Source organism: Sinocyclocheilus anshuiensis, unplaced genomic scaffold (genome assembly GCF_001515605.1).
Source record: "Sinocyclocheilus anshuiensis isolate Anshui unplaced genomic scaffold, SAMN03320099.WGS_v1.1 scaffold1393, whole genome shotgun sequence".
Taxonomy (NCBI): Eukaryota; Metazoa; Chordata; class Actinopteri; order Cypriniformes; family Cyprinidae; genus Sinocyclocheilus; species Sinocyclocheilus anshuiensis.
The window spans coordinates 143,499-153,351 of record NW_015548343.1 but is presented as its reverse complement, the minus strand read 5'-3'; the positions used below and the strand labels follow the sequence as shown (position 1 = coordinate 153,351).

The 9,853-nt window shown below is 35.5% G+C and overlaps 1 protein-coding gene across 1 annotated transcript in view; it reads left to right on the top strand.

Moving 5' to 3' along the window:
• LOC107656604 (glutamate receptor ionotropic, NMDA 2D-like) overlaps positions 1 to 9,853 on the top strand; it is a 52,118-nt gene that overhangs the window by 7,785 nt on the left and 34,480 nt on the right. The window contains exons 2-3 of the mRNA XM_016444499.1: positions 4,160 to 4,426; positions 8,818 to 9,146. Coding sequence (XP_016299985.1) covers positions 4,160 to 4,426; positions 8,818 to 9,146 — 596 coding nt within the window. The remainder of the gene's footprint in view (positions 1 to 4,159; positions 4,427 to 8,817; positions 9,147 to 9,853) is intronic.

The following is a 9,853-nucleotide window of genomic DNA, read 5'->3' as shown; positions in this document are numbered from 1 at the left end:
GCTTCATCTTTCAAAATAAATGTAAAGACAGTAAATACTGTCATTAGTTTTACCATCAGTTCAAGCCCGAAAGGGGAACAGACACAGTAATGATGCAGTACACAAGCCGCGGTTAAGACAGCTGACTCTATTGTGATGTGACGCTGTCTCTCTCTCTCTCTCACACACACACGCGCGCGTGCGCGCACACACACACACACGATGCGCAAAACTCCGCATTTGAACAGTCAATAGCAAATACTTAAACTAGTAACAAAACATACTTACAGTGGCTGATTCAGAAGCGCCAGATTGTCATAGCAAATTCAGAATTACCTCCTCTCCTAGGTTCATGAACTGGTCGTCCATAAAATGCATTGCTGTTCTGTTGTAAGTAATCTTAAAGATTCCTAAATGCATCTACTTTCGGAAATAAAATGCTTTTGCTTTCACCTAGAAACACACCGTCTCCCTGACATGGCTGCTTCAACACTAACTGCGGTTACTAAAACCACGCCTTCTTTCTTTGCGTGCACATTTGGACGCATTATGCAAATATTTCCACATAGTGACCTAGATATGTGGGGGCGTGTTAGAACGAGCGGTTTTAGGGGGGCGTGGCAGAGTCTTAACTTTGATAAAGAATATCTCTTTGGTTTTGAGACTTTAGTCTTTGCAACTTCAGGGATCTTATCTATTCACGAACAGCTTGTAACACTCCAAAGAGAAAGGAAAACTTGAAATCGCATCATATGACCCCTTTAAGGCGATTCAGAATTGACTCTCTCTTTTGAGAGACAATATCTTTATTTATCATGCACTTTTTGAATAACAACTTTGCAGATTGTTTTCATTTAAGGATAGCCACGTTATAAACTGCAAAAGAGATATTTTTCAAAAACCCATATGACCTGCTCTTTAAACAAATGCAAAAGTTGAAAAATAGGAAATTATTATTATTATTATATTTTGTAAATAATTAAAAAACAAAACCTATAAAATCACCATCAATTATAAATACAATTTAATTTTTTTTATTATACTGTATATTTTAATTTCTTTGAATATGTACATCAGGAAGGTCTGAAATGACTCTCTTCCTCCCTCTTGCTTTCAGTAAAATGTAATAAAAGACATATAACCTGCTCCAATTTTGAAGTATTAAATTTATTGAAGGAAATGTAGAAGTGTGAAAAATGTAACATGGCCAATTTAAAGTGCTGCACTGCTTCAAGTTACAGTACTACTGTAAGCTCTTTGAGCTTTAACAAGCTAGTCTTCATTTAAATATAGAGCGGAGGTGAGCCTTTATGCCTGATTAATGCTCTGCAGTCGTGACATTTTTCTCCTCACCAGGTTTGCAGCTCCTCTGTCTGGCTATTATTTGAAAGACTCAACGAAATAGCCTGGCTTTATCCTTTGGTCACACTGTATGAACACTTGTTTTGCATATTTGAGGTGTTGTGTTGTAATGAGCATGTTAGAAAATGGGCTGAGTGCCTTAATTGTTGACAGAGATGTTAACAATTCCTCTCTTTTTTTTACAGGTATGTATCATGAATATACTAACAGTGTAAGTGTAATTATGAAAAAAAAACTGCCAGATTGCCAAGGTAACGCCTAGGCCCTAGGGGGAAATTATTCATAAGGGAAAAGGACTGTGGAGTTAACTGAGCTTTTATTTGCATTGGAAGTGTTTGTAACATGGCAAAATCCATCTAGATGAAGACAAACTTAACATCAGCAAATTCAACAGCACATTGTTTGTGGATGTCATAACTGCTATTTTGTTCTGTCATTATACCAGGTGTCTATACTCTTTAAAAATGCAGGGTAAAAACAAGCCAATTTGGGTAGTTTTTAAACACAGTGTTGAGTAAATAATAGACCGGAGACATGCTGTGTTAATCTTATCTGACAAGTTGGGGTGCTCGTTTACCCAGCAGGCTGGGTTACACATTTAACTGTTTCACATTTACACATTCACGTTACGCTGCTGCGAGAAGAACTTAGGAGACACGGAGTAGCATTCACAGTCTTTAATGATGAAAACACGGGGTAATCCACAATAGGAGCTGGGCAAACACACGTAGAAACAAGTAGAACCAACAAATACAAACTGAACAGACTGGGGCTTATAAGGACTGGATAATGAGGGACAGACAGGTGAGGGGAATCAATTAATAATCAAACTGAACAAGGACAGGAACAAGACCAAATAAGGAAACACAGGAAGGACTACGGGGGCAAAACAGGTCCAAAAGTCTGACAGATGGTAGCTCATTGATTTAACTTCATAAAATGGTTATTATTTTAATCTTTATATAACTCTAGAAATAAATTGATTAATACTGAACTTGAATAGGCTGTTTTTGCAGTCACAAAATAATTAAATCATATATAGATGACTCAGAAAATGCAGATAAAATTAGCAGTTTGGCTCTTGAAAATCAAATTCATTCAAATCCAGAAATAATAATAATGTCTGTGAAAAGATAACCATGGAGTCAATATGTTATAGACAGTGCTGTATTATTAAAACAATAGCAATAAATTATTCATAATTTATTGATTCTTCCTAATTGTTTTTCTTTAAACTCACAAACCCCCCTGCAGTTCCTTCACGAACCCCAGTTTGAGAAACCTTGATGTAATGTTTAATGCACTTCATGTTGTTAATAATAATGAATGGAAACTGTTTTCTTTCTCTTTGTATTTTTATATCAATATTGTGCAAGATTATCCTATTTAAATCAATGCGATGAACGTGTTAGGTCACAAGTAATCTAAAAGTAATCTGATTATATTACCTAAAATGTGTAACGTAATGGATTACGTTACTGACTACAATTTTTGTCATATAATTTGGAATCAGTAACAGACTACAATTTGCGAGTAATCTACCCAGCACTGGTTATAGACCAGCAAATATGTGCTTAAGCCAAGTTCAATATATGAAAACATAAGCTAATATTCACCTTTATGTTGTATCATCTCCTCTGTCAGACATCGGAGATCACCTCCATTATGATCAACAAAGCTGTGTATATGCTAACTGTGCGCATTGACAGCTTTGTTTAATATAACAGGGGCCATCTTGTATGGTCACATCTCTTCACTCGCTCTGACACAGTGAATGTTTGTGTAAACCCAGCAACCCTAGCAAATTAAATTAGTTCTAAGTGAAGCTATACAAAAAACTGTATATTTTGCTGCAGATAAGCCAGGCGTATTTAACCCAGAGGTTTTTAAAGCACACAGACACAAAGCCCTCGTTCTCGCAGAGCACTTCACACTTACATTTCTCTATGTAAACTTCTCAAAAGGCATAAATACACTTGAAATGTTTTCTATAAGCGAATCATTTTTATTTTCAGATCAAGCTGTTAACATGCAGATAAGTAAGTACAGTAAGTAATCTGACATGGAAATTATAATTTGTCTGTATGTAATTTGCATCGCTGCAATTACAATATTTACTCTAATGTGAGGTTTTAGCAGCTGCAGTATACACAAAACATCTGCCCAGAAATGATCCTTCAAAGATCTACAGAGGTCACACTTAGCTCGTCTGAATTTTCAAGAAATAAAGTCAATTATAAAGGCAACACGCTTCTCATTTAATGGCCAGTGTCACCAGCAGGCACAAAACAGGTGTCATATATTTGATCATGATTATGATGCATTAGCAAGTGTCAGATTAAGCGTTGCTATTTTTCACTATCAGAAATACGGCTTTATGTCAGAGTTATAAATCTCTTCGATTGTACAGTGGAATGGTCACCTTCCAGGGTATAGAAAAAAAAGATGCTGGGATGAGCTGTTTTGAATCTTAAAGCAGCCAAGGACACTAATGTCACCTGAAACACAGGCTTATGAATAGCAATGAATCCTTTACGTCATGCTGTGTGGGTATTAAGAATGACTGTACTGATCTGAATGAGTAAGAAGCAGAGGCTAAATGGAGGGAAGAGAAAAAGACCTGATGAATGAGAAATACTGAAACAAAGGGCTTGTAGATGATTGATCTAAAACTACCAACAGATGTTCAGAGAAAATTTAGGCTGGAAAGGGAAGTGAAATCTGTGATGCCTCAGTCCTTTCAGAAGTTCCTCTATTTATGCTAAATATTATGTTGCAAAGTTTTACCATATTTACCCACATTTTCTTGTTCTTTCAGGAGAGCGGCTCCGTCTACTTGCAGTTCTTGTGCTCCACTGGCCTGCAGCTGGAGGTCATTTTCGAAGTTCTGGAGGAGTTTGATTGGACGGCTTTCTCTGTGGTTACCACACGCCACCACGGCTATGAGGACTTCCTGGCCATGGTAGAAGGCATGATAGATGGCTCCTTCATCGGCTGGGAGAGAAAGAGCGTAGTGATGCTCAACCTGACTGATGACCCGGGAGGGGCTCGTACACGCAGGCTGCTGAAAGAGAACGAAGCACAGGTCAGGAGTGAGAATATGAATGCATTTGATTCCGAAAGTCTGAAACCACTAGAAAAAATGCTTCTATCTTGTGTGCTTTTGCAATTTAATACATTTCACTGACAAATTTATTATCAGCACAAATATTTTAATGAACATTTTAGTTTAAAAATAAACATATCAGAATAGTATTTGGTTTGTCTCTCTTTTGCTTTAATGACAGCAGCACTCAAGCAGCTGCTTGAACTCAACAAGTTTGTATAAAAGCTGATGATCATGTTCTCCAGCATGATCTGAGAATGATCAAAGAGCATCTTGAGCATCAATAGAAAAAAGAACATGAGACTGTCTGTACAAAGGGATCACATGATCAGTGTTACAAATTACATATTATATACAAGTTACATATTATAAATTTTTATTTATTTATTTATTTCACTTTTTAAATCCTAAAATGGTTCATTTCCAGATTCAAATCACAGATTTTCTGACATTTTGACATTCATTCATTCATTCATTCATTCATTCATTCAAATCAAATCAAATCTGAAAATCAAATTTTCTTGTACATCATTTTATGTATTTTTTATTTAAATCATTAAATGTTGTTTATTTCTAGGTTCAAAGCCTAGAAATCTTTAATATGTGACCTGTGCTGGCAAAATTAGTCGGAATGAGCAAATTTTCAAAAATGAGTTCTCTTCATTTTCACATTCTACATTAAAATACCTTCAAAATAATATATAACTTTGTTGGAATTGGACAAAAAATGACTGAGCTACAGCCATTTGAAATCGATAGAGTCAGCAAAGTCAATTTTGAGAAAAATCGAATTAAAGTTTTCTGAAGGTTCCAAAGCAAAATCACCAAGCAACGTTGCATATTTTTTTTCTTAATTTCTTTTTCTTAAAAATAATTACTATATTATTAATCACAATATAGCTGTTTTTTATTTTATCTTTGTTATTAAAAATAAGAACAAAGATGCAAACTAACTGTAGTTTAATCAAGAGCAGCGAACGATTCCGTCTTTTCTTTTAATGTTTGATTAACATCAAGACAGATCAATATTGTGACCTACTGTAATGCATGGATCTAATATAATGTTACACATCAGATCTTTCTCCAACCATTAACTAAACGTTCATGTAAGACATAACAGATTATGTTTGTGTGAATCTCGCCAAGACATATTTCGCAATATTTCGCTCTCGGAGAGGCGAGTCTTATGCATGCGCTTTGCAATTGTCATGCAACGTCAGTCAGCACAATCGTTTTGTTTTCATCAGCATGGGTTTGAAAATCATATTTTACTAGTTTAGACTCTTGTCATACAGAATTTGCTATGAATATTCATAAAGCGGGAATGCTGTGCTTTGCAACGATATATCTTACAACTTGTGGTGAGATGCAGCAGCAGTCATCCAGAAGTGAGAAGAGAAAAAGGTACTCCTCTCCATTTTTCACTTCTTTTGCCTGTAGCTCAATATTAGACTGTGCACATTCCGACTCATTTTGCCAGCACGGGTCACATATGATCTGATGTTTATATCCCACTTTTTTTTTTTTAAGTCATTTTACGTATTTTATTTAAATCTCAAAATGATTATTTTCAGGTTTAAATCACAGGCTTTTAATGAGATCCTATTCTTATCTTATTGTAATTGTCGTAACATTAGTATTATCTTATCGTGATCGATTTAGAGAGAGAGACTGTTTTTCATTTATTATTGGGACAACTCACATTTAAAAGCCAAAAACTCGGTAATTCCAAAGTTTTCACAAATAACATATCTTGTTTAATCTGTTCATTTTTTCAAATCTTCATATAAATCAATCCATTTTGTGAACTGCACTGGAAGCTCTTTCTCTCAATAGTGATTGTCCAGTTCATTCTCTTCCACTGTTTAATTTCCTTTCATTGAACTATCGTTCCCACTCCACCAGCTCCTATTTAATTTTTTTCCCTTTTTAATTCAAAGTGGCTTCTCTGCTAGCACAATTAACAACTGTATTACCAAATGAGTCTTGGTTAATTATAGAAGTATGTATATGACAGCAAAAAGACAAAAGACAGCTCTAATGCCCCAGAGCAATTATTCCAGAGCACTCCAAAATCAGCAACATAAGGTAAAGCTCCTCATGCGTTGTATAAGTCACTTCCTCCATATTCCCAGCTTCATTTCTCGATTAACCTTCTCTCTCATCGCTCAGGTATCCGTTCCACTCTTTCTTTTTCTTCTCTCTCTCTCTCACTCTCCTGCATTCTTTGGCCTTTACGTGAAGGCTCCCAAAGAGAAGGAGGTTGCATGACCTACGAAAGGGGAGATGGCATCCGTAATGTTACTGAGCAGCGTGACATTAAATGACAGTTTCCATCTGACCCAAAGGTGGCCAACTCAATTCCCCACAGGACTGGCCATGCCAGCAGACATACTCGACGTTCAACAACTTGACTGATTAATTCTCCACAGTGTCCAAGCACCCAGACTTTCAGCCCCTAATCAGTGACTGATACAGGAGCACATTCAGAGTGCCTGTCACAGTTCCCGCATGGAAAAGAATGGAGAAAAAATTGGGGTCAGCTTGATGCAATGTGATAGGAACTTTTTAGTTTTTTCTCGCAGTTATTAAACGTCAGTTCGGTTTTTGTAAGGGCCCAACAGACACATGCTACATGAAAGTGCAGATGTTATCGACAAGCTTTGTTATAAATGTAAAAACTCTGCCTCCAGTGATTTGCTTTGAAACATAAGCTTACTTGCTTTATTTTATTTTAAAAAGCTTTACCAAAAAGACCAGCATGCTGAAAAATTGTAAATGTAAACTGCTCCATTATCAAAACTGCTATCAGAATAAATAATTCATTCCTCCTTCACATGTTTTAACCCTCAGAGACCTAGCGTGGAAGAATAGGAACAGTTGTATAAAGCAATGAATTAATAAAACAATTCTGCTAAATGTGGGTAAAAACAACACATAACAGTAGCCAATTCTCTAAAAATGTAGAAAAATTGCATATTAACGCTGAAGTCAAAGTCAGCTGACGCAATTCTTAGTGATATTCTAGTGGTGGGAAAATGCTTACATGCCCTGAAATTTTGAACATATTTTTAGTAAAAATTGCTATAACCATATAATTTAATTAAGAGGTATAAATAAATACATTATATTTAAAATGTGCTTTTATATTAATAATTATTGCAGTGTTTAAATGGTCAAATAATGAAATATATTAACTTTTCATCACTTTATTTTTTTTCCCCCAAAAATACAAAGCTTTCACTTAGTGTTTAAAAAACTGTGGTAAAATTTTATTTTGCACATCTTTTAAATTATACCCCAATGCAAAATGTATAAACAAAGTGTTTTCTTTTTTTAATTAATAAAAGCTTTCTAAAGACATGTTAAAGGGTTAAATATCACATCATGAATATCAATACTTGGGCCTCTGAGGTTAAAATGGGAATGAACGGAACCATCTACAGTGCCAACAACATGTCAAAGTTTGCATTGTCATCAACTGCAAGTGTCAAAAATGTTAGATGTTTATATTTAAGGATTTTCATTCATTTTTGCCCATTTATTTCGCTTTTTTGCACAAAACAAAAAAATAATAATAATAAAAATGAAGACCCATGGCCACAGAAAAAACATCTGGGGGTGTAGTCCAGTATCCAGAGCGTAGTCTTGCCCCTGCTGGAAGATCTATTGATTCCACACTTCTACTTTCACTACAGTTGTTAACTGTAGGAATTGTTGGAGGAGTGCAAGTCACCAGTCAACAACCCTCAAGAGTAGTTTTATCTCCCTGTCAGGAGCCTGTGGCTACATGTCGACAAGTGGGATAAACGACCCATCTCCATCAAGAAAAACAACACTCCTGCACATCAAAGTCATTTTAAGATGACTGACTTCTCTGACCTTTTTCTGAAACATGTGAAGAAAAAGCCCTCGTACACTATTTCCCTGGTTTGAGGTTTATAAAAACACCCTTGGTCAAGCAAAGGATATTGAAGAACATGAGTTAGTACATGTATAACAAGCTGACTGGATCACTCTGTTCCGATAGGAAAATCTCTGAAATCATAGAAGTATCATGAGGAGCCAGGAAGAGCTTATTGAGCTTGATGATTGTAATATGTTTTGTTATTTTGTTATTTTTTTTGGTGTCTCTTAAAGTCAGCATATTCATTTTCTAGTTTTTTTAAATATTCTTTGCATGACCAAAGAAAAAAAAGACCAAAGATATTTTTGAAAAGATTTTTTTCTTCGCAGTAATTTACACCAATGGTCATCGTGCACAATAAAATCATGAATGAGTAAATACATTTTGATTTTATGTCGACTTTAAAATGAAAAAGTGGTTCCTTTGAATACTTAATCCTTTCTTGCTCTGCCACTCTTTACAGGTGCGACTCCTATATTGCTCACAGGAAGAGGCGGAGCACATTTTTAAGGCTGCATGGGCATCCGGGCAGGCTACTCCTTCACATATGTGGTTTGCGGTGGGCCCGGCTCTGTCTGGACTTGGTCTTGAGGGTCTACCCAAGGCTCTTTTCTCTGTGCGACCCCAGGGATGGAGGGACGAGCCACGACGGCGAATTGCAAAGGGTGTGTCGGTATTGACGCACGGTGCTATGGCTTTACGTAGGGAGTATGGTGGGGCCCGAGGGACGAGCTTTGCTGGGAACTGCGTGATGGATGGAAATCAAACACAGAGGGTGCCGGATAGGATCAGGTGAGAAAATCTACTTGATAGCTGATAAATTCATGGCATCCCTGTCTCATCCAAAAACGAATAGAAAGAAGAACAATATACACTACTGTTCAAAAGTAAAAACAGTAATATTGTGAAATATTGTGAATATTTTGCAATATTAAAAATAATAATTGTCTATTTTAATATATTTTAAAACATGGTTTATTCCTGTGATGGCAAATGCTGAATTTTCAGCATAATTACTCCAGTTTTCCATGTCACATGATCCTTCAGAAATAATTCTAAAATGCTGATTTGGTGTTAAAGAAACATTTATTATTATTATTGTTGAACAGTTGTGGTGCTTAATATTTTCGTGGAAACATTGATTCTAGCCTTTATTATCACTTTTGATCAATTTAATGTGCCCTTACTGAATAAGTTTTAATTTCTTTCAAAAAAAAAAAATTCTTACTGACCCCAAACTTTTGAAATGACCTCATTTTTTAAAGACCTCATAAAATCATTTGACGTGGTTCAAGTTTTTGTCCTTTTTTCAGGAGAGAAAGACTGTAAATAAATGCAAATATCCACTAAAAGTAAATTCTGTCAACGTTTTCAGTGAGTACACTTGCATATAAATGTTATTATTTTTGGATTATGTTTTACAAGAAAATACAATTTAATTCTTTCTACTTAAATTAGTTTAATTTAAAGGGGTCATATGATGTTGCTAAAAAGAACAT